Here is a 24,757-nt window from a genome sequence, read left to right as displayed (position 1 = left end):
TGCAACCTAAGTCCAAGGTGACTCTGTAGCTGGCCCGCAAGTCCTCCACCCTGGCCCTCCAGCCATCCCAGAGGCTCCCCGGTCTGTGCCATGTAGCCACTTTCTCCCTCTCCCCATGACCTGAAAACACAGCTTTTGGGCTCACGTGGTGGGGGCCACGCAGCCAGGCAGTGTACAATGCCCTACGGCCCTTGAACTCACCGACTGACTTACAGGACAGATCTCTCCTCGATTTTGCTTCCAGTACTTAAAGTAAACACTGTTCATAAGATAGAGAAGCAATGACCACACTGCACCTCTTCTGTTCTTCACGCTGCTTCTTTAAACGAAGTGGCTACGGATTTCCCCTTGGCCGGTTGGGTTGCAAAAGCCCTCAGAGAAGGAAGCCCAGATTATATACAAGATTTTATTATGTTTCAGGCCTGAAACACTGACAACAGGAAACATCAGTGTGCTTCAGCACTAGGCCTCATGTCACGCTTGTGCTGCTTGCACAGACCACTCCCCTTCAAATACACATAATCAGAAAAGAGAATCACTTTTTAAAGGGATTTTAATCTATAAACCATAGTGTGAAAGTTCTACCCAACACACAGCGCAAAAATGTAATAGGTAAAACTAAGGGAACTACTACACAACTATAATAATATAAATTTTGTGGGGTTATGGCAAACAAGATAAACCAAGACTAAATCAGATGAAACAGTTTAAATAAACTTGCCCTCTTTATTAGGAACTTCTTACTCTTTGAGCTTTTTGGCTATTTAAATTGTTTTTCATCAGGAAATAAAAGACATCAGAGCCTTCTTAGTATTGTAAGCATTTCAATAATATACATATAATAGAAAAAACACTTTGAAAACCAGTTTTTTCTCTGACACACAGATATAGAGTCCTTTGCTGCTACCAACAGATAACAAGAGCCTTCCAAACACTCTGAATATACATGAGTAAAAACTAAGCATTAAGTGATCTGGACTTAATGAGTAAATGCTTTATAAATCAATTATGCATTTGCGATTGAACTTTTTTGCTGCTACTTAAACTGCCGTGAGTGAAACAATGTTTTAACCCACACTTCTGCAACAAAAACTCCAATACTCTCACCCTTCCCAGCAGACAACTCTAAATCGTTTTTGTCACATATACATGTCACCTGTAGTAAATAAAAAGTCGTACAGACCCTTGTAGTAAGCAAAGTTCCCATTTTCGAATGCTTACCTCTAACAAGTAAAACAATGAAAAATGGTAATTTGAATCTTGTAAAGCAGAGCTGCAATAGTGCTGCATAGCAGATGAAATTAGAAGCAGCTGAAAACTTGAAAAAAGAGAAACTTCTGCTTTTTATCCTCTCTTTTCATCAACAATTCAACTACCATTTTTACTAACTTTCTAGAATGAAGGAATCAGCCTAACATGATATATATGAGAAACAAGATTCTCAAAATTTTAGGTGCAGAAACTCACTGTGTATCAGTCTAATCTGTAAAATAGAGTTTACCTATTTTATAAATAAATTGCTCTGAAATCTTCTGATAAACACCATAAAAATACAGTCTTTTTCATTGGGATTTGAGTAAACTGGATTTCAAGTAAAAAAATTTAAAAGGGAAAAAAAAAAATCTCTGTTTCGAAAGGTTAGTAATTAAATGCTCAGGACAAGAATGAAAATATGAGAAATAAGACAATTTCTTCCCTTCAAGTGAAGAAAATGGCAATAAAAGGAGGACAGGGCTTTGAAAAGTCTCATTAAATAAATTTTTACAGATGAACAAAGATACTTAACTGACAACTGAGAAATTCCTTTCCAGTCCTGTTTCATATTAAGTAATTTGAAAAATAACCCAGCTCTTAACCTAAGTCCCTGTTGAAACCCATTTAGAAGCTTTAAAGAAACTGATTTAAAAATATTTTATTGCTTCTATGTTTCCATATACAGTACATACACAACTGGTAACAAGACAAGAATAGAAATGAAAAATAATTTATAGCTCAACTGAATTACATATAAAAGCAGAGTGTCCCCAGTCTTCATCTTAAAACATGAATAAATCCTCAGTTTCTCCCTTTCTCCTCCCTGTCTATTCCAGAGCCCAAAGAAATGAAATTTTGGTCCTCATTCCAAATCCACTGACAATTTCCCTCAAGTTCATTACCTAAAAGCTAGTTAATTTGTTATTAAAAAAATCTAATTAATCTAAAAGGGAGAGGTTCTACCAGAAGGTGATTAGAAATCTTTGCTAATAGCAGTCCTGTTCTCTTTCCCTCAACTGTCAAAACATTTAAAAAAATATTTTCTTCTCGATGTGATCTTGGTAGCTAACAGCCATATAACGTTGCTGTTGAAGAGCAGTGGTGGGCACTACAACATTCAGAAAAGAAACATGCTGTCACAACACTTGCACACATGATATGGCTTTATGAGGAAAACCAAATGGTTAGTCCACAAATTAAGTAGTTTCCTTCAAAGAAAAAGTCTGAAGTCTTATTTTTATTAACATTATTTGGATAGATTTGTTATTCAGGATGAAAGCCTTATACTCTACCTATTTTAAAAAACACACCTGGAAAAGATGAAAGGTCATTTTGCATTGTGGTGGTTTACCTTCCCAGACTTGAATTGGTGTGGTCTCTTTTTGGCAGAGGATAAATTGCCATTAACATACTAAAGTAAGAAATAGTTACCTAAAGCAAGAAATAGTTACCTAAAGCTAATGTATGGACAGATACTATGTGAGGCAGTTGTCAGTAGGAACTGGCAAGTTGGACCTCCTTAATTCTGATTTGAAAAGCTAAGAATATATGCTATTTCAGTGTATGCAACTCCTCCAGTCATTTTTTAATATTTTAAAATTGATAAGTTTATAGATGGATGCTACTGACGGCTTTTACATGCTAAAAGCATTTACATTTGTTTATAAGAGTTCTCAGTTGTCCTTTAAAATGAACAAAACAAAAACCAGTTCCTGTAGCTGGTAACATTAGCTCTCTTGGGGCTCCAGCAATAAGAGCACAATCTTCCTAACATAGCAGCAAACATGGCAAAGAGTAAAAATTTCTAATATGAAGACATTTTAATTATTCCAGTCTGTGCAACCTAACAATTTGCTTTATTAATCTTCTTAGTTTGCTCAAAAAGGCTCAACTTTCACATTATCCTTAAGCACGATATGCTGCTTTAGAAGCACTCCACTACTTTTTTGACACATTTCTCAGTAAATCCACTGGTAAAGACTACCTCTGGCCTGAGCGGGACCAGAAATAAGACAACATGGAACACTTCCCTGCTGTTTAATCTGGGAGTTGAATTTAAATCAAAACTTTGTTTTCAAAGCACTACTAGTTAAAACTATAGACAGGCTCAATCAAATTAGCAGCAGTAAACACCAGGCCAAGAGGCCCAGGAGTCACCCACTTTCACACTAGAAAAACCGCAAATATTTACCAAGCATCTGTAGGAAGGGCAACCCTGTGTGCGTTTGGCTTTTGGGTGCAATTTTTCTGTCCTTCTCTACTGGCAGTAGTGAAGCTCATGAATAAACAATAAAACTGCCAGACACAGAAGGGGCATCGTTGCATGGCCTTGACACTAGTGTATGCCAGCTACTGTCACCCGTCGCCAAATATCGTCACGTGTGTTCAGGTCACTCGGCTTCTCCACACAGACACAATGTATGAATGATGTACAATTATCAGAAGGCTCCAGCAAAGCTGGGATAACGGAATAGCTTTACCTTACAGGGAAGGGAAACACTTTCATTAGTAGATGCTTCAAGCTTCAAGTAGGCAAGCCTGCAACTTGAACTTGCAGAAACTGCCTGAGACAGTGTCTTCACTGAGGTCAAAATATACACACTTCTCCATTAGAGATAAACCAAAAGTAAACAGTGTATCAAAACTCAAAAGAGATTCAGTAGTACAGGAAACCAGACTAAAATACTGGCTATTGGCGTTATTTAGCAGCCATCTGTAAACACCAAGAGTGCCTAACTAGTGTGCTCTATTTAACACCAGCAAATTCTTGATGAATTAATGCTATAGATATTTTGATTGTGCTTCCTTGATTGATTTTGGTACACTCCCTTCATATTTCTAATTAGGACTTTGAAACAAGAACAGACACTGTGCTTCTCTGACGTACAACTGGAGGGGATGTCCCTCAAACTCTGGAACGTTGAGAGAAAGACCACTCCCAAAACTCCTCCCACGTTTCATACACAGTTCTGAGCAGCAAGACTCTGGCAACACAATCAGTGTCATATGGATTAAATTCAGCATACAGTGCAGACAACTAGTAAAGCTAATAACCCACATAATTTCTTATTGAATCCTGTCAGTTTAATTTAAGGTGCTCTCTAATCATCTCAGATATGAATGATAAGGTTGAAAGGAATCAACCTTGCAGGAAGATATGGCCTGAACAGTCAACTCCTCTTTACCACCCCTCACAGCTACCCAGAGTTAAGGCCACCCCACTTATACTGCATGCAAGTACAATAAGCAGAGTTCTTCCATGCCATCCAGCATAACTCGAAAGCTCCGACAAAGAGCAGCTTTGTTCGGCTATAGCAAAAGATGACATAGGGATACTCACTTGTGCTAAGTTTGCAGAGGGCACACATAAGATAAAAATGCATCTATTTGATTCTTAACAATGACTTCTTTTGGGTGCAAGTTATGTGGCAAGTAATGAGCCAGAGACATCTCCCAAGCATCCACAAAGTGCACAGCAATTCCTGAGAACATTTTCCTCATGACAGAATCAAGCTGAAAGGAATACCAGTCACTGTTAAAGAGGCTCACTTCTGGCCCAAGCTCCTGAACATTAGCAGTTCTGATGATGATTAGAGTCTTGGGGCTGCGATCCAGCAGTTGAATAACTGATCTCCGAATGTTCCTCAGCCGCCGGATGTACACTTCCACAGGGAAAGTACTGAAGTGGGACCATATAGTTATGGCTATCACCGTGTTTCTCCCACCCACTATGCCATTCAGTTCGTTGGCGATGTAGCGCAGTTCACTGCTAAAGACTGTTGAAAAGCGAATGGGTGGCCCGTGACAGCGGAACTTCAGTAGGATATTGTGCTTCAGGTCCACAGACATGAAAGGGCCCACGTTCTTAGGACTCCCCAGGTTAAATTCCACTAGATCTGAAATCCCAAGAACAAGCATTAGTGAAAGAGGGCATAGGAGATTAAAAGTATCAACAAGGTACTAGGACCACAGGGTAGCAGTAGATAAGGAAACCTGAACATCATTCTAAGAACTCTAAAATGAAACGGAAGGTAAGCATTATATATGTGTTAGCTGCATATTTCAGAGCAGAGTTTGTGGGTGTTGAAATTTGCAAGACAGCACACTTCAACTTCACAAAGCTATCAATGGCTTTTCCAAGTTTCCCGAATTATTTTCTTCTCTCTATCACAAAAAAGAAATTCTCCAAATAGATTGCTTCAGTCATTGTTGCCCTATGAATCCAGTGTTCACGGGAACCCTTCTGGTAATTTTAGGGCTCCATTAAATTTAAAGATGACTTTAACTTATAGGCATTAAGGAGTCTCAAAGTCTGTGTTCCAACACAATTTAACTGCTTTAGGGGTAAGGAAGGAATATCTAATTGGCTACTGAAATTCTGTTATTTAAGTTAAAATAAGGGAAATACAAGAAAGGGGCCAAAACCAATCAACAGTAATGAAAATCACTGGCTACTTCATTCCAGAGTCACTCATATGACTGGGATGCTGCAAGGCCTTATGCAGGCACCCCAAGTGACTTCTGCCATGCCCCCCCCCGGTGGCCACCTGAACTCACAGCCACAGCGGCAGTCTTCAGTGGTGAAAGATTTTACAGGGACAACTTTGCAGATACCTTGTGACCCCATTTCCAAGGCCTACATGTTTCCAGTGTCTGCTCAAACATTTGACCAACTGCCTTTCTGTCAGGACTTCTGATGACATTTTGTCTTTCCTCTTCCTTTGTTTTGTAATTGTCATTCAGTAAGATCAACTCTGTGTCTGAGATGTGAGAAATAAAGCTCTGCAAAGACCTTTAAGGACAACACCAAACTTAAAAAAATAACCTGGAACAAATGCTGTCAGATATTCAAACCACTGCCTTATTGTAGAGTCTCCAAACAAGTGGATTATTTTTCCTTGTAAGCACTTGGTTATATCATCTGACTTGTTAAAATGATGGATCCAGTGTGTTCGGGGCCGCCACTGGTCTTCATAATAATAACCAGAAGGGGAAGCTATGGGATCTTCAGCTCTGTCCATACTACTTGAATCTGGAAGAGAAAAATTCTTTGAAATTAACACACAAACAAAAGCAGGCTCCATAGCCTTCATGGACATACAGCCAGTGAGGTACGAACATCCTCCCTGGTTTAAAGCAAAAGAGTAAGATGTACCACATAGATTGAAAAGCTCGACACATCACACTTCTGTAAACCCGAGTATTTCACCCCCTATCTCTGCAGCAAACCCTGCGACTGCTGACAGAGTTGGTTGAACAATTATAGTTTAATTTAGTTTAAATTAAATGGTATCTCCGATGATGAAGTAAAAAAACCAGTATCTGACATCTTTCACGCTTAGAAGCGCTCAGTCTGAGTGCTGGCAGAAGGCACAGAGGAGCAGGGGCAGAAGGACCACCAGCTCGCCGCCTCCTGCCAGAGGGGCCGGACACCCCAATCACCGCCCCCACCCCCCCCCGCCTTCTCCCGGAGCCCCCGTGACGAAGCGCGCTGCTGCCCCCTGGCGGGTGTGTGAGGGGAGGCCGCGGCCCCGCCACCGGCCCCGAGGGGCACCGGCCCCACAGTGACAACCTGGTGACACTCAAAATAGAAAAAAAAAAAAAAATCCGTCCGTGGAATAACACACACCCCGGCACTCCTGCTCCAACCACACACGCTGGAAGAGTGAAGTATGAATCTTAAGGGCTTCAAAACTAGGAAATGCCATAATTAAAGCTATGACTGAAAATCTTATATGTGCCCTCTGAATGCATGAGTTATGAGAGTCTCTAATTCCATGGATTTCACACTTTCTGCTGCTCTTCCCTTTTTACTGCCTGGGACAGGCAGCCCCTGAGGAGCCCTGAGACTCCCCGGGGAAGCTCTGTTCTGTAGGACGCCTGCTGAACTTGCAGAAGTTGGACGGTGTGTTGCAAGCAAGGGCCAGAGATTACAGGAAGAGAAGCTGCAATCTCATGATTACGTCAGTCACACATTGCCATGTATCCCTTAGCACCAGTGCGATACTAGTACGTCGAACTTCCATGAGGTCGTCACAGGTTCCTCCTTTCCCACGTGTATTCAAATGCTTAAACCGAACAAGCACAGAGCTGTTCCCTGGCACAAACACCAGCCGCATGCAGCAGCCACATCCAGCTGTTTAAACACTGTTACCCACCTTGCCCTGGAGACTACCTCTTAAGAACAGTCCCTGGCCTGTCCTACTTGCAGCTGTTTGGGAAATCACACATTGCCATGGCCAAAATCACGCCAGGGACCATTCTAAGTATGTAAAAGTACAGGCAGTAAAATCCCAGGGCCCAGAAGTGTCCCCTGGTAGATGCTTCATTATAACACACGTGTAGCTCAACTCTCAAAAAAAAATCAGATGATAAGCATCTTTAAACACCCATCCCTAATAGGCATTTTTGGTCTTACTGTTTCTATGCAATATTCTCTGCGCATTGCATCAGTAAATGTTAACTTCCTTAGACCTAACAGGGACACTTACTATTATGTTTGTATAACACAAAGACTATAATCACGAGTTACCACAAAAAAAAAACATTAGAAATTTTTATCTGTGGACGATTCTTTAAATCAGGCAAGAGGAACAATCAAAGAGAAAAAAAACTCAACTTAGTAATGTTGTCTCATCCCATACATATAAAACGGGAATCCTACAAACAAAAGGAAAAATCCCTTCATAAGGTCATGTAATTAAAGACTAATTCATAATGTGCATTCACAACTTCAGTTTGTTTCTTAAGTTTTGATGTAAAAACATTTCAATTTTTTACCTTTTAAATTGATTCTTAGGCTACACATATATATGTATACATACATATATATGGTACTAGAACAACTTCTTGGTGCCTCACACTAAACCTAACACCAACATTTCAAATCTGTGTACAGTATCACACCAGTTTTGCTGCGGAATTCAAAAAGACACCTTTAGGGCCCCCAACATAAGAAGGACATGGACCTGCTCAGGTGTGTCCAGAGGAGGCCACAAAGATGATCGGGGGCTGGAGCACCTCCCCTGTGAGGACAGGCTGAGAGAGTTGGGGTTGTTCAGCCTGGAGAAGAGAAGGCTCCGGGAAGGCCTTATAGTGGCCTTCCAGCACTTAAAGGGGCTACAGGAAAGGTGTGGAGGGACTCTTGATCAGGAGGTGTAGCGATAGGATGAGGGGTAACAGTTTTAAACTGACAGAGGGTAGATTTAGATTAGAGATAAGGAACAAATTTTTCCCTGTGAGGGTGGTGAGACACTGGCACAGGTTGCCCAGAGAAGCTGTGGCTGCCCCCTCCCTGGCAGTGTTCAAGGCCAGGTTGGACGGGGCTTTGAGCAACCTGGTCTAGTGGAAGGTGTCCCTGCCCATGGCAGGGGGGTTGGAAATAGATGATCTGTAAGGTCCCTTCCAACCCAAACCATTCTGTGATTCTAGGACTTTTGGATTTTATAGCAGTGAGTAAAAGCTCCAATCTGAATAGTTACCAATCAATAATAGAAATAAAGTTTTGTGTTTCAGAAAAATAAGTTTTAAAAATATACTTGATCTACATTTACCCCCAAACAGAAAGGTAGGTACAAAACCAAGAGCAGAACAACAAATTCAAGTGTGCCATCAATCCTAACAAATTCATACATCCACAATCATTATACTAATGTATTAAGTTTATTTATTCAGAGACTGTTCTTCTTAGAAGGAATTTCCCTGAGGAATACTCTGCTACTCCTATCAACCCTTTCTAACCCGGCATTAATCCTCAGGAAATGCAGGCAGGCTTTGATCTTCCGTAACTCCTGGAAGAAGAGTGATATAATAAAATTTCAAATTTGCAGCAGTTTCTGCAAGGAAATATATAAGATAACAAAAGCAAATAAAACCCATGTCATCTAAAGGATCTGGAGAACAAAGGGAGAAAGCACTGCTGGCCTAATAGCAGCACTTTATTTTTTTAGTGAACAACAAAAATGAAAGCAAGAAATGCTGTAGGCTGTTTTCTGTCAAGACTTGATTGCTCAGGTCAGGAACTCCACCTTCAAAGTCTCCCACAACCTTATAAAAAAAAAAAATCTGAAGAGCTTTCAATTAAGAATTAATCCTCTGTATATCACATTTTATCCAGGATTTTTAGAGGCATAAAAAGCATGCACATGGGTATGAACGAGCTCTAAGTTTAACTTAGTATGGACTGACTCTTTGTTCTGTTTTCAGTCAGGGTACAATTAGGTTCTGGTCCACAACTGTAGGTTTTGACATCCTCTGGTAACACAAATGACAGCAATACTTAAATGAAAGTTGTCAAAACTTGTTAAACAAAAATCTTAACAAAGGAAGAAATTAAGAAACACCACACAGCTGGTTTTGCTAAGATTAACTTGAGAGTTCGGTGAGCAGTTACTGTAAGATACTTTACATCTCTGAGTAAATGCCAGAAGACAGACACATTTGGCAAGAGAACAAACTTCTTTTTTTTAAATTTTTTTTGCTAAAAATCCCATTTATGTATGTAATTTTAGACAATTTTGTTATTAGTACTGACCTTATATTACACTTAACACCCAAAAGCCTTCATCTTCTCAATAAAAATTTAAAAGTTAATTTCTATTCCATGCTATGAAAACAAACAAATCAATTATTACCTCATGCCTGTTGTTCTTTTTATAAATTTAATTATGAATTACAAACAAGAATCTTTTAAAGTTCACTTTACCTGTAAATGCCTTGGGCTTTACAATCACTGAATCAGGTCCACTGGAGAGTATCGGCCTTTTGATATTCACATCACTTGAACAAAAAATAATAACAATACTATTTGTAAAGTTTACTGTGGAATTTGAAGGTAATATTAATCTCATTTTTTCTTAATCCATTTCAAATAAGTGCATAGGACTCACAGTAATAATTGTTTACTTTAAGTTTACTTCCTGTAGCTGAACTCATTCTGTATTGATTTCCTTGAGACCATCATCGCTATTCTGAATCAGAATTCAAAATTTAATAGCACTAGGACAAAAATCTTGCACACATTTTTACTGGCATAAACCTAGATAAAGCTACCAAGCTATCAGAGGTCTGCAAGAAGCTTTGGGGAATTTAGCACAAAGATGGGAAGTTCCCAGCTAGTGGTACGTGTAGCACTGCCAGGAGACAAACCACTGCAGGGGTATGCTGCAGCCCAGCCCCCAGCTCTGCCAGCTCTCCGTAGGTGCTTACCACAGTAAATACCTGTGTTGAGGCAGATAGCGCTTTCAGCCCCCGTAACCCCTCAGCCTGCTCCGCAGTACCCAGCGGAGCTTGCAGCAGTCCAGCACCAGCACCACCTGCAGTTCCAGCTCTGGACAATGCTAGCGGTGGTGTGTCCTGCCTCTGGGGCAGATGGTAGTACCAGCCAATGTCCAACCAACTTCAGAGATCTCCAGCAATAAGGATTCCAAGCAGGACAGCAATTTGCTGAATACAGAAACAAAGCTCATCCCCCTAAACACCAAGAGACCTCACAAGTACTTGTTTGTGAACATCAGTGAATTCTGATCATTCTGTGTTGGACACATATCACTACTGTCCAGCTGCAACAGCTGCAGAGAATTAATACTAAGCTCTTGTTCTGTCTTTTGTTGCTGTTTTGTAGAGAGTCCCTGTCTAATGTTTTCCTCCATTTAAGAAATAAATTATTTGGAATTTCTATAAGCCGTTTCAGTCAAGGATCTCAGAGCTGAACTAAACAAACAAAAACCAAAACAAGCAAAAAAAAATTCCCACTCCCATTTGGAAACATCACCAATCAATATCAGCCATATTTTACAGGTGAACTGCCTGAGGCACAGAGAGTCAAAAGATCCACTTACAAACTTGTTAAGGAATAGCCAAAAAACAATTCCACTGGTACTTACTTTTGATTTCTGGCCTTCAGTTACAAGCATGCACACACACTTTCCTAATTAAACTACTTGGAGCTGCTGCTCTAAAATATTTCCCAATTTAAGCCTCAAGTGGACATACTGCTGAAACACTTTCCTTCAACACCTGTTTTGGAGAGCAAGGCAGTAGCCTACAACTACAATTCTGACAGTAGCTAACTTTGTCTAATTTCAGCTGAGGGTATATACAGACACACTTCTATCACATCTACCCATGCACTAAGAGATGTATTTTTTTCTAAATGCTGAATGCAGAAGAAAAAGATGACTGTGAAACTAATTTAGTTTGACACTCCACATAACATGCATAGATCATTTCCACTTGCACAGGTATTGCTCAGCAATTTTTTCTACCAGGTGTTTTCTTCATGACTGACTTAAAATTATTCCTTAGATTTGAAAGTCATACTGAGCAACAAGGAACACATTGCATTTCATGTAAGACAACTTTACTGAGGATAAAAGCAATTGGTATTTTGTGTAAAAATAAGCCTAAAACCTGAACCTTTTTTAGGTAGCTCAGACATGTCCAAAAATATCTCTCAAAGCATTGTTACTGGTATTGCAAGCGTTGCTGTGGAAGCAAAAAATAAGGAAACGGTCCCCTAGATCACCACCAGATTTAGACAGCATGCTTTTGGGAAATTCAGCAGGTGCACCACTGTTGCATTCAAAGCACAGAGAGAGAACCACACTCCCAGTCTCTTTAGTTTAAAATTACTATTGTTCTTGCATGGCTGAATAGAGGGGGAGAAAATATTCAACAAATCACATAGAACACCTGATCCTGCAGATGCACACCTCTTCTAAGGCAATCTGTCATATTTCACCAATAACCTAAATTTTGTCTTTTAAAAAAATAAATACTTGACTGAGCATATATAAATTCAACAACATACCTACCTTTGGAAGAAGAGGCTTTCCTCTCGTGTCAGAAGACCTTTTTGATATCCACCTTTGGCATGGCTGATCCGGCTGGCACAGGACAGTTTTCGAGGCTTGTAACAGAACCATGGCTCGCCTGTGTAGAGATCTGTGAAGTTACAGACTGGGAGATCTCCAGGCAAGCAAACATTGCACTCGGTAGTTTCCGAATACCTCCCAGACTTGAATGAGCTTTTGAAATAGACCCTGTCTGGCCTTTCTTCTCGTAAACGCAGGAGGACTTGGATTGCTTCACTCGGATGGACAAGTGACACAGAAACTTTGACCTCTCCTGGCCAAAGCAAGGTAAAGAAGACTTTGTAAAGGCCATTATGGCAATCTACAATCTTTCCTGTTGCTCCAGCTTTCAGCAGAGGAGAGTGAATTCGTGCCTGTAGATAGTCTCCACCATACTGCTTGGGTTTTCCGTGGAAATCCTTCATATGAACAAGTACCTCTAACTGATCACCCACCTTGAAGAACCCACTGGGTTTCACAATCACAAAGTCACTATGTGCAGGATCAGTGCTCTGTACAAAGGCAATTTTGCCATCAGGGGGTTTTGGCCACTGTATTGCAGCAAGCAACGATTCCTGTTCTGCTTGTTCTCTTTTGGACAAAGTCTGCTGCTTATAACCACAGTAAGGCTTCCTGGTAGTTTTGGTTGTCTGGGATAGAGAATGCTGGACATTGTTTTCTGTTATCCAATTTGATCCTGAAACTGTGTCATCATCCAGGTGCTGGGGAGAAAAAAGACTACGTGAAATTGTGCTATTAAATGAAACACAATGAATAACGAATGCTTTGTCAGAAAATGATCCCAAGAACTGGGCTTTGCTTTACAGAGCTTTGAAGCTGACCAAATTAAGCAACTTTACTAGAAGACACAAATCTATTACTTTGACCGTGGGGTTTCTAAAGAAACAGGTGGGCAACCTGTGGTTACCCTGCTCTGCCAAAGAGGCTTTTATATAATCAGGCCAAATATATTCTGTTATTGGCTACGAGCTCATTCTGTAAACATCAGCAATGTGAAAAATAATTACAAAAGGTTGATTGATTAAATAGTAAATTGTAACTCCTGTTTAATTTTCTTACTGTAGTAACATTTTAGTCTTCAAGCACAATGAGGTCTAATAGCTGCCCAATATAATGCAAGGAAATAGGGTTTCTTTGAGACATTACAGTGCAGATGAAGCTGATGGCACCCCCTACACATGCCTTCTAGAGAAGCCTGCTGCTTGTAGCAGCTGCAGCCATTTATCTGGTCACACTCACATTGCTTCTCATCTAGTTATCTGAAATGTGGGTTTCCCTGTAATGCACAGATTAAAAGAAATGGAAGAAAAGAAAGGAATGCTTCAGGGGCAATGAATTCATGAACTGCTGGGCAAGTAAAATAGTCTAGGACAAGCTAGGACTAAACAGGCAAAAAAAATATTATTTTTAAGGTTTTAAAATCTATATACAGCTTCTTCTAGAGCCAAATGAAACACACAAGCAAAGTATCCCCTAATCCGCATAGGAGTTTAAAAATTAGAATAGTTAAATATAACGCTAGACTAAGAGAGGGACCTTTTACTGTGACTTGAGATCAGTGTCCAAAACAGTATTTTTATGCAAATTACTGCAGAGATACCGTCTTCTTCGTGACATCACACAATTGTGCAGGTTTGCATTAGGGTAATTTAAAAAACAGCACAGTCTATGACTCCAGAGCTACCTGTGAGATTTCTAATCAGCAAACTCAAACTTATACCTCAAATATGCACAAAATCAGCAGTTAAGGAGTACTTAATTATCAGGTGTATATAGTAGAAGTTTTCCATATTTGTATTCCATAGAGAAGCAAAATTGTTTTCCAAGCAAAGATTAAAATTATACACTGTACCATTCACATGGCATCAGAGAATATGCTAGTTTAGATTTGAAAGACTGCTAAAAAATTAAAACCATGCAATCTGAAATTCTTTAAAAGATCATTGTACTTATCAATATCCTAGTGTTTTTTGTTTATTTCTGCCAAAATTAACTGCTTATTAATGTACTAAAATTCCCAGCACTTTCATTAAAGCCTTAGTTATTGTTATAAACCTTAGTCCATTGAAATATCACCTAGAGTACATGTGCATACTAAGTAGTTCCCCCTTGTTACATTTTATTTGAATTTGCCAGTATATTTAAAGTCATTTGAAGAACACAGAGATTCAATATACTTTTTTAGAAGAAAGGTAAACCTAACAAGCTATAGAAACACACAGGCTTTTGAAGCTTGTTACATAAGAAGATGGTTTTGATCAGCTTAGGGGGATAATGAGCACACTAGGACGTAGGATGGATACACAGAATCTTCTCTGTTTGATATCCATGTTAACTATAAACCTACAATTGTAAATTGTTACATTTTAACTATAAAATGTAAATTGACAGGTATCCACAGATATACAAAATGTTATTATCACAACAGAAGCTTTTGCTTCTGTTTTACATTTCCACACAGGATTTAATAAATTTTCCCTGCAGGCCATCTGAGGTAATTCATAATGGTTTCTATTTTCCAACACAGCAGACAAAAATGGAAATATATCTTTGCACATTACTTTTATTAATACAGTAAATTTCAGGCAAAGCTGAGAATTAATCTCGGGCACAGTTCTACTTTAAATCTTGCCTACATGCACTCCTGAATTAAGCCAAGTTTCTATTCTTGGATACCTTCAAAACTTTTTCCTTTCACTTTCTCATGCATATACATAAACAAAAAATACTGCATGGAAATATTTTTTAAACATTTTGATACAACCAACAAGGTGGTAACCATGTCTCAGTCAGCAAAAAAATTTAAGCATTTTCCTAAGGAGGAGCGGAGAGGGAGAATGTGTGTTTGGTTAATTCTTGCGTTCAGTGTAAGCTCTCAAGTTTCTGTGTTTCCGTTGGTTCTTCAATGACTGGTACTTCAGGGTGGAGGGGGCATGGAAAAACAAAATCCTTTCAAATGAAGAAGAGAGATGGCTATCTAAGAAGGCCTTAAAACAGACCTATCACTATTTTTAACCTTCTATAAATTCTTCAGGGTTTTTGACCCAGCCCTTCTGCCAGAGATGTAGTAGATGTCATTTATGGCCTAGTTAGCCTTTCTAAAGTCTTTTCAAGGGCATACCTATATCTTCCAGTGGAAAAGGATGCAGAGAACACCAAGCCAAAAAACTATACATTCAGAGAACAGAGCAGAGAATGTAATTTGATGTCTCTAAAGCAGTCCACTTAACGCAGCCTTTTTAGCAAAGCACAAGGCCAAAGCTCTTCGCTTGGATGCATCAGAGGTCCCAGACAAGCACTGTCACTTCAACTCCAGCAACTCTAGGTTATGACCCATTAAGCAGAATAGATCATACCACAAATATTTCCTCGGTCAGTCTTCAAGGGGATGGGGGAATCTCTATGAAGGTAAAACCAGAGCTTCTTCAATATTCTGAAGGACCATTCTTTCTCTAAGATCCTTGTTCATCTTTTCAGCCCTCTTCCAAGCCCAAACAGGACCATGTGTTATTGCAGAATTATAAGCTTATGTGTGAAAGTAAATTACACCATGTATCCTATTCACAGGAGAAAATATTCCAGATTCCCTTTCCCAGTTACAGCAGGGAAAGCTTCAGATTCAATTAATATACCGAAGATGCTGGACTGGAATAGACAAACTTTCCAAATCATCTTCCTTGCTTAAGTGCTTCCCAGGCTCATCTCCAAATAAGTGTTCAAGTTCTCTTACCCCTATGGATTCACAGGGCTTGCCCTAAAGCAGATTAATAGCTTAGTCTGTCCCCACTCCATTTCCTTCCCTCTCTTTCACTGGGACTTCCAAATCTGACTCCTGTGTGTTAAGAAGTCATACTGAGCCCATGCAGAACTGTGGCATCTCTACTCTAGTTAGTAGTCAAAACAAAATAAAATCTCTTTAAGTAGGGCAGATAAAGAGCATTTGTCAAGAGTCCTCTTCCTTTATGACACAGATTCTTTTAGTTTTTAATACAGTCTGCACACTGAATAACACTGGCCCTGCTTTGCTTATTTCCATATATACTGCATTTCAAGGTGTCTTGATTTTGAGTTCAATTCCCAAGGGGTTTTGTCTGTTTGTTTGTTGGGTTTGAGGTTTTTTTGTTTGTTTGTTTGCATGGGGTTTTGTTTGAGTTTTTGTGTTGTTTTTTTTTTTTTTATTTGCTGCATTCTGAAGTTAACAAGAACTTAGATGTGACCACAAAGTAATTTAATGGATGTCTGCCAAGTAACACAGGCAGGACCAAACGGATTACATGTCAATTAAGCACAAACAAATTCTCAAGCTGTTCCTGCTGCATGAAGATGTCATAAAAAGGGAAAAAGGAAGCTGTATTTTCAGGAGAACTAATGAAAGTTTCAGTTCAACTACTCAGCTTTTAGCATTCTCACTGCTAACTAAGCAAAAATAAGATGCAACATATAGCCCCACCCAGGCAATCATGTTCTCAAAGATATTCTAGAAGGGTCACAGGGTACTTGGTTAGACCTCCAATGAACACCTGTCCTCAGTTAAACGCAATAATATTGGTGGCCAATAAAAAATGTTGAGTATTTCAATTGCTGCTGAAATGGTGTAATTCCACCTCAAAGCCCAGTTATCTTCCACCAGCTGTAAGTCTTAGCTTGGCCTAGTACATTCAGAACAATTGTTGTAACCCCGTGTACGCCACTAACGTTAGAGCAGGAAACGTCAAAGGAGACTCCCAGGTGACAGGCATAGTGGGGGGGGAGAAAGTTCCAGTTTGCCCAATAAAGGTCTTAATTTATGCAGCAGACAATATTTGAAACTGAAATTACTGAAAGGTCAGTCATCTTATTTTCAGTAATTTTACACTCCAAGTACTTTATCCCTATTTGTTTTCTAAGACAGGCATGAGATCAGTTCACAGTCTTTACTGTCTCACAGCACTGACTGGGTGAAGTTACTCTAAATGTCAAAGCCAATCCTAAAAAGCCATCACCTGACAGACAAATGTTTCAGCAATAATCCAAAGAAGATGATGCAGTTATCTTTCGTAGGCACCTGCAATTTAGCAGCAAGAATAAAAAACTTTGTTACATAATTCTTTTGTTCGGTTTCAGCTGTTTGATTCCACACACCATTCCTTCATCCTTGCAAGAAACTTCCCCTCTCCTCATGCACTCTTTTTTCTAAGTGCTTTTAAATAAAAGAATGCTCACAACCAATCCTGAAGTGGTTCTGTTGCTCTAAAGGCAATTGGTACAAATATAAAAAATCTCCTTTATCCTAAAGGCGTGATGTTGCTCCTTGGCAACAACCTGATACTTCGCATGGAGGTTTATGCAGGGTTACAGCAATTGTTCTGAATGTGCTAGGCCAAGCTAAGAGTTACAACTGGTGGAAGAGCATTTTATCTGTCTGGCTGTGTTTGAAAAAAAACAAACACAAAAAAACCAAAACCCAAAACCCTTCTGATACTATAATGCACTGGTCAGCTGCGGACCTCAAGGAAGGAGTTACCCCATACGAATTAAACAATAAGTAGGCTATCAGATGTTTTGTGGACAGCTTGATTTTTTTTTTTTTTTTTTTAAACACAAGGTAAGAAAAGTAACGTTCTGACATAGGTAGGACTGTTGAGAGGGTATCATTAGTAGCTTAAGACTTCAAGAGGGAATATTCCAACATGAAAAACTATAAAATCCTAAAGAGAAAAAGCAGGGAGGCTAGCTGTGGGCTAGCTGATAATTGCCTTGGCTCTTTAGCTTTAGCCAGCTAAATTAGATGGTTTGGAGATGAGAAACACGTCTGATGCATCTACAAACACGTTTTCAACAGTAACCAACAATAAGCCCTCCTTCCAGAGCCTGAACGGATTTGGTGACAGATATTCTGTGACAGCTTTCTAAGACTTTTTCTGGCTCTGATCTCTGACTAAAAAGAATCAGCATAGATACCTATACTAGACTGCCTGGAAAGCTATGCCAAAGACAGAGACAAATACCAGAGCAGGTCCATTCAGAAAAGTCAAGACAACAAAGGGGTTAGAGTTGCATGTTACGGCATAAAGGTTTACCAGCAACACAATACATAACCAAGTTTGGAATATCAGATATGTAAAGGTCAACAAAGCCACACAGATACTGATCATGAATAGCGGCAAGAAAAAGCACAAAGTGAACACCCATACTGCATTTTTCATTTCACTCTCAAAGATCTGCCAGAGCCCTTTTCTCTAAAAAATGTAATTTTTAAAAAAGAAAGAAAATAGTCTAAGATTCAAAATATCAAGGGTGTTCTTCATGGAACATCCTAGGCCAAAAAAAAAAAAAAAAAAAAAAAAATCACAGAAAGAGACAAAGAAAAGTTACCTTCTATGTTACACAAAAATGACTACACTAACTCACATCCACAGTCCATCAAACACAGTATTTTGATTTCCAGTAGTTTCCAACAGCAGGTATGTGGGGAAAGAATTACAGGCCAACCATGTTGTGATACTTCCTCCTGAAGGCTTAATCCAGTTGCTAGCACTTCATGGCTGAGAGACTTCTCAAACACTAGGGTTGACATCTTTAAGATTTAGTATCTCCTAATGGATTTTTCTTCTATGAATTGATCCAGACTTTTTGAATATATGCTTTTAGCAGCTACACAGTCTTACTGCAAGGTAAGCTTTGCTGCAATCAGTGAAAAATCACCCTTGCTTCCTTTGAATTCAGCATCTCCAGTTTTTATTTAATGTCTCCACTAGAATTGAAATAGGTAACAAACTCATTCTTCAGCTATTGATCCTGTGTCACTTGTGATTTTAGGCCTCTCGGACATCTTCCTTACCCTTATATGAACCTCTTCCAATTCAAATCTGCCTTTTATGGGGTGAGAGGGGATTTTACAGCCCCTTCTTTGGATCATTTCATTTGGGCATGACTAGCCAGAAGGAAAAAAAGCTCTGCAAGCAGGATACACACAACTTAAAAGCATAAAGCAGTTGAATGGCTAACATGCATAAAAGATAGCTATAACTTAAGGAGGTATTAGGCCAAGCATTATTATGCTCACCCACCAAATGCCGCACTGGGCAGTCTGGCCAGGCAGGCAGGCAGCCAATAAGCAGGATGAGCCTTCAAGGCTCCCTGGAACAGTTCCTCAGTGATTTTATCTGTCTTGACTTTAGTCTGGTGTTACTGACTAATGCACTTAGAAAATATCTCTGCATTAAAGCAGTAAGTAAAATGAATAAATATGCAAGTCAGATATAGCAGAGGGAAATAGGAAAAGGCAAAAAAAAGTTGCATTAGTACAGGCTGAGGATCAACTAGCTAGCTAACAGCTCTGCAGAAAAAGACATAGGGATTCTGGTGGACAGCAAACTGATCACATGTCAACAGCAATTCATTGTGGCAATGAATTAACAAGATCACAACAAAAGCATTGAGCAAAGTGATAATTCCCTTCAACATGACCTTGATGAAGCCACACCTAGAACATTGACTCTGGTACGGGGTGTCCAAAAACCACACACAAACTGAAGAGACCAGCTAAGAACCCCTGAGATTATTAGGGGACTGGAGTACATAACAGAAAGGAGACACTAAGGGAACCACACCTTTTTTCTTTTTTTCTTTTTTCTTTTTTTCTTTTTTTTTTTTTTTTTTTTTTTAAAGTCTATAGAAGACAGAGGAGAGAGAAGGGATGTGCCATCCAGAGGGACCTGGACAGGCCTGAGAGGAGGGCCCATGCAAATCTCATGGAGTTCAACAAGGCCAAATGCAAGGTCCTGCACAGGGGTTGGGGCAATCCCAAGCACAAATACAGGCTGGGCGATGAGTGGATTGAGAGCAGCCCTGAGGAGAAGGATTTGGGGGTATTAGTGAATGGAAAACTGACTACGAGCCAGCAATGTGCGCTCACAGCCCAGAAAGCCAACTGTGTCCTGGGCTGCATCAAGAGAAGTGTGGCCAGCAGGGCGAGGGAGGGGATTCTCCCCCTCTACACTCTGCTCTTGTAAGACCCCACCTGCAGTGCTGGGTCCAGCTCTGGGGACCCCAACATAAGAAGGATGCGGACCTGCTCGGGTGTGTCCAGAGGAGGCCACGAAGATGATCAGGGGGCTGGAGCACCTCCCCTGTGAGGACAGGCTGAGAGAGTTGGGGGTGTTCAGCCTGGAGAAGAGAAGGCTCCAGGGACACCTTAGAGCAGCCTTCCAGTACTTAAAGGGGGCTACAGGAAACGTGGGGAGGGACTCTTGATCAGGGGGTGTCAGGATAGGACAAGGAGTAACAGTTTTAAACTGAAAAAGATTAGAGATAAGGAAAAAATTCTTTCCTGTGAGGGTGGTGAGACACTGGCACAGGTTGCCCAGAGAAGCTGTGGCTGCTCCCTCCCTGGCAGTGTTCAAGGCCAGGTTGGACGGGGCTTTGAGCAACCTGGTCTAGTGGAAAGTGTCCCTGCCCATGGCAGGGGGGTTGGAACTTTAAGGTCCCTTCCAACCCAAACCATTATATGATTTATTCTATGATTCATAACTGCAGTCTTTCACTACCTAAAGGTGAGTTACAGAGGAACTGGAGTCAGAAGCACACAATAAAAGGAGAAGAGGCAACTTCCACCTGCACAGAAGAGAAACATTCTTCCCTATGAGAGGGGTGCAGCACTGCAACAGGCTGCCCGGGCAAGTTGTGAAATCTGATCGTTCTTGAAGACTGTCAAAACTCAACTCAACAATACCCTGTGCAATCCAAGCTGACTTTGAAGTTAGCCCTTTGAAGACAGTGTTGGATTAAAATACCTCCTGACATCCCTTCCACTCTGAATTTTCTGTGATTCCAAGTTGTAGCTAAATTCTCTCAGTCACAATTCTAACCTTACACTCAAAGAGGAATAATGTTGCTCCAGCACTGTTGGAGGAGAAACAGGATCTACTTACCTCTAACTGAAAAAAGTTATGGACGAGCACCACAATAGCCAGTACTGCCATAAGCAGGCAGAAGATCTGCAACCTGAACGAGTCACGCCACATTGTCCATTCATGTCTTTCCCTCCCATGTTAGATGCTGCCATGACTTCCATTCACCACAAACATGAATGTCATCTCGTCTCAGTAGTGCACGAGAGAATTCAGTTGACTTCCACTTCATTCCTGCAAATGCATTTACAAAAAACTATAGTAAGTCCCCAAAATATTATTGCAAGTAAAGTCAAGTTCAACACTGAAAGCATATAAATGGTGGAACTTTGCACAGCAACAACTGGTACAATAGAACTGTTAAGAGATTTTTGTGGCATTAATCTGAACAGTATTATCTATTATGTTACTAAATTCTCTTAGGCATGTCAAGGCAAAAACTTATAAAGCCAGTCTCACCTGTATTTGATACAAAAAAAAAAAAAAAAAAGCAAAAGAAGAGGGCAGGATCTCTTACTGGCGGCTAAAAATCCAAAACAAATGACAACCAGTCTATTTATCTTTTAGGCCACACTATCACCATCCAGCTATCATGAGCCCAAGACTTCCAGCAGAAACTTGTGGTTTTAGACATCTCCCTATTTACCTCATTAGACATTTCAATTATTAATCAATATTAATAATTAAAGACTAAGGTCTGAAGCAAGTCTGGATAAGCAAGGTAAAAGGTACTGTTTCCAGTTTTCTGCTGGGGAGACAGAAAAAAAATAGCTGTAACATCTATTAGTTAAACAGGAGATATCTAACAGAGTTGAAATGCACTAAAATTGAACTTCAGAAATCTTCTATAACATTAGACTACATGCTCCCTGTTGGTTTGTTGTTTTTTTTTTTTAGCATTCCTTTTACATCATGTACTCTTTTGCAGCTCTAATGGTAAAAAAAGTAAACTTCTGGGAAGAATGCAAGGTGTTGGGCTTTGGTTTTGTTGTTTGTGGGTTTTTTAAAATAAAATATAATAATGGTGATGTTTTTTAACTTTAATGAAATATATTGTTTCTTTGAGGTGGCTTGATAGCTGATCCGTTATAAAATCACAGACTTAACAACCATTGATAAACGGTTCTAACACCTTAATGCTTGTTCAGTTTGACTCCCATCTTCCTCCTTTTTAGAGGGACAATTTTGAGGCAGTCATTTTGCAAGCCTTGCAGAAGGAGAAGCTCTAAACTCGGAAAGACAACAGATGGCAAGGAGAGACAGTCAAAAGACACCAGTCTCATCAAACCTAATATTCTCAAAGCAGTGTTATTCATACAACCATCCACCAAGTACAACAACATAATCAAATGATTAGATAAACTCTGTATAACTGAGGAGTTATACTATTTATTAAGACTATATGAAGAATGCTGTGTAAATTGAAATTAAACATAATGATACCTTAAATATCAAATTAACTAATTGAATCATCCATTAAGTAAGCATAGACTAGAAAACTAAAATATATTACTGGTATAACCAAAACAGTCTAAAAATAGACTCACTGCACATGAAATTGCTTTACAAGGATTATAGGGATTATAACTTCAAATGCTTTGGTGAGAATTACAGAGATTGTACTTCTGACTGATGAACAAGCATTGAAAGAACATCCATTCACATAGAAGTATCAAACTGACAAAACACAACAAAAAATGTTGGAACAGTTCTGTGCTAGTATGAAGTGTTACATTTGTATAAAATATCTACTTGTGTTTTAAATGATAACTGATAATGAATATACCTAAATACATTAAAATGCTAATTTAAGACCATATATAAACAAATATACCATATATATACACCAATAAACCATATATATATATATACACAAATACATTAGAGAAAAGGGGAATTTCCAATTTTGTTGCTGAGAATTCTCTTCAAATCACTGAAAAACACGAGACACTGCAAATTAATAGAAAGTAATTTCATACACCTAAAAAGGCCACAGAGGCTACTCCCACATATTTCTGTTCAAAAGTTTTTGTTCAAAATTTTCTGTATTTCTGTAAACATCACATGTTCTAAAACATTCAAATGTATAAGTTTAGAGCTTTCTTTTTACTGAAGGCCTTAACACATTTCCAGCTTTATCATCCCTGAATAATCGACCTGGTTCATTTTCTGTATAATGGAAGCACATAAATACACCAAAAAGCCTTAGATTCTTACCCTATTCTTGGAGCATTCTCTGAAGCCATCCATGCAAAAGGCCAAAAATAACCTTGGAAACAATACAGAGAAAAACACCATGCATATATACACACACAGAGAAATATTTTTTTAATAAAGTCTCATATATTGGTGGTTTGCTTGCAGTGACACAAAACAACATGGCAGTTAAGACTCCTTGCTCATAAAATTAATTTTGTTTCTACAATAATTCAGGGATTTTTTTTTTTAAAAAAAAAAAAGTATTTTAATTTTTTTACATTTCAGTCCTATATCTTTGAACTTTCTGCTATTTATTGTTAAGTAGTACTCCTCTCAGCTTTGTTCCATGTAATTAAACGCCCCATTTTGCCGAAGGCTAAAAGCAAAAAACAGCTCAGTGACATTTTTAAGAACAGCCTTCAAGTTCTGTCATGCTCAATTACAGGATTTTGTTGTTTGTTTGTTTTTTCCAAGTCGTTAAACGCTGCCAGCTCTCTACCCCAACACTTCCCTAAGCCAGTCGCGTTGCAAAAGCCCCTATTAGTGCAACCACCTCGAAGAACTGCCACGCAAACCGCCAAGGCGGGGGAGCCACGAACTCCGGCCATGCCAGAGCCATTTCACCGAGGCACAAGGCTTCTAAGCTAGACGCCCGCCTTGCTGCAGTCACAGAAAATCGGCTTTCCCGCTGTTTTCCCTCATTCAGCCTTGTTCCCCCGAGAGCGGGGCCGCCCGCCCCGTCAGCAGGCGGACATCCAGAGGTCAGCACCGATCCCCTGCCGGAGCTCGGCTTTGCGGCAGCTCCCCGCAGCGGTTCTGGTCCGGTAAAACCCGCCTGCTCCCACCGCGCGGTGTGGGCGCTGCCTGACCCCGCGGCTGAGGACCGGGCACCCACAGGAAGGGACCGGGAGGAAGGCAAGCAGGAAGGGCTGCTGCCGGCACTGTAAACGGTGAAGCTGTATTTTACTGCTTTGAAGGTACTTTTTATGGCGCCCTCCCCATCGGAGCACACCCACGGCGGCCCCACGCAGCAGCCCGGGCACACGCCGCGGGGCCGGCCGGCCCCCGTCTGCCGCGGCGGCTCTCACCCCTCGGGGGAGCGGCGCAAGAGGACGAATTCGGCGGCCCCGGTAGCGGCAGGAAGCACCTTCCGCCGCCGCCGAGCTCAAACCCGAGCGAGGGCGGGCGGGCCCGGCGGCGGGGCGCAGCAGCGAGGGGACGGGGGGATCTAAGCGGGACACCCCCCAGCGCCGGGAGCCCTCCCCTCAGCCGGGCACCGGCACCCGCCCCCGCCGCGGCGCCCCGCGGCCGCCGGGCCTCCTCCCTCCAACGGCCCCGGCCCCGCTGCCGCCCCTCCCCACCGCCGCTCCAGCTTCCCCCGCCGCCTTCCCCCCTCCTCCTCAGACAAGCCCCGCACGCCGCAGGCCTCGCCGGCACCCCACATCCTCTCACCGCGGGCCCGGCCGCTCCCCCGGGCCAGGCGGCGGCCTCGCCCCCGGCCCGGAGGCGGCTCGCCGTATATCTACCGGCCCCGCCGCC

The 24,757-nt window shown here is 40.7% G+C and overlaps 1 protein-coding gene across 3 annotated transcripts; it reads right to left on the bottom strand.

Moving 5' to 3' along the window:
• Positions 1–535: 535 nt before the first annotated feature.
• Positions 536–24,757, bottom strand: NXPE3 (neurexophilin and PC-esterase domain family member 3). Of its 3 annotated transcripts, none has more exons than XM_074811426.1 (7): positions 24,671–24,757; positions 23,237–23,288; positions 21,041–21,253; positions 12,069–12,829; positions 9,959–10,032; positions 6,080–6,286; positions 536–5,150 (listed from the first exon to the last, which is right to left on the bottom strand). In XM_074811426.1, the coding sequence occupies exons 3-7, from the start codon at positions 21,131–21,133 to the stop codon at positions 4,600–4,602; spliced, it is 1,686 nt and encodes a 561-aa protein (XP_074667527.1). In that variant the 5' UTR covers positions 21,134–21,253; positions 23,237–23,288; positions 24,671–24,757; the 3' UTR covers positions 536–4,599. The 3 variants fall into 3 exon arrangements, with proteins under 3 accessions (XP_074667527.1, XP_074667530.1, XP_074667524.1); XM_074811429.1 differs by lacking the exon at positions 24,671–24,757 and adding an exon at positions 23,772–24,476; XM_074811423.1 differs by lacking the exon at positions 24,671–24,757 and having other exon boundaries at positions 23,237–24,476.

This window comes from Strix aluco, chromosome 2, assembly GCF_031877795.1.
Source record: "Strix aluco isolate bStrAlu1 chromosome 2, bStrAlu1.hap1, whole genome shotgun sequence".
NCBI lineage: Eukaryota > Metazoa > Chordata > Aves > Strigiformes > Strigidae > Strix > Strix aluco.
The sequence above is the reverse complement of the archived record's forward strand: the minus strand, read 5'-3'. Positions and strand labels throughout refer to the sequence as shown.

Bases quoted from the DNA above. Each gene is read 5' to 3' on its own strand.
- NXPE3 (XM_074811426.1), bottom strand. From the start codon at position 21,133: ATGTGGCGTGACTCGTTCAGGTTGCAGATCTTCTGCCTGCTTATGGCA. The intron at 10,033-12,068 runs GTAGGTATGTTG...TTTTTGTTCAAG, and splicing joins GAAAGCCTCTTCTTCCAAAG to TGATGTGAATATCAAAAGGC. The intron at 6,287-9,958 runs GTAAAGTGAACT...TTTCTCTTCCAG, and splicing joins AAAGCCCAAGGCATTTACAG to ATTCAAGTAGTATGGACAGA.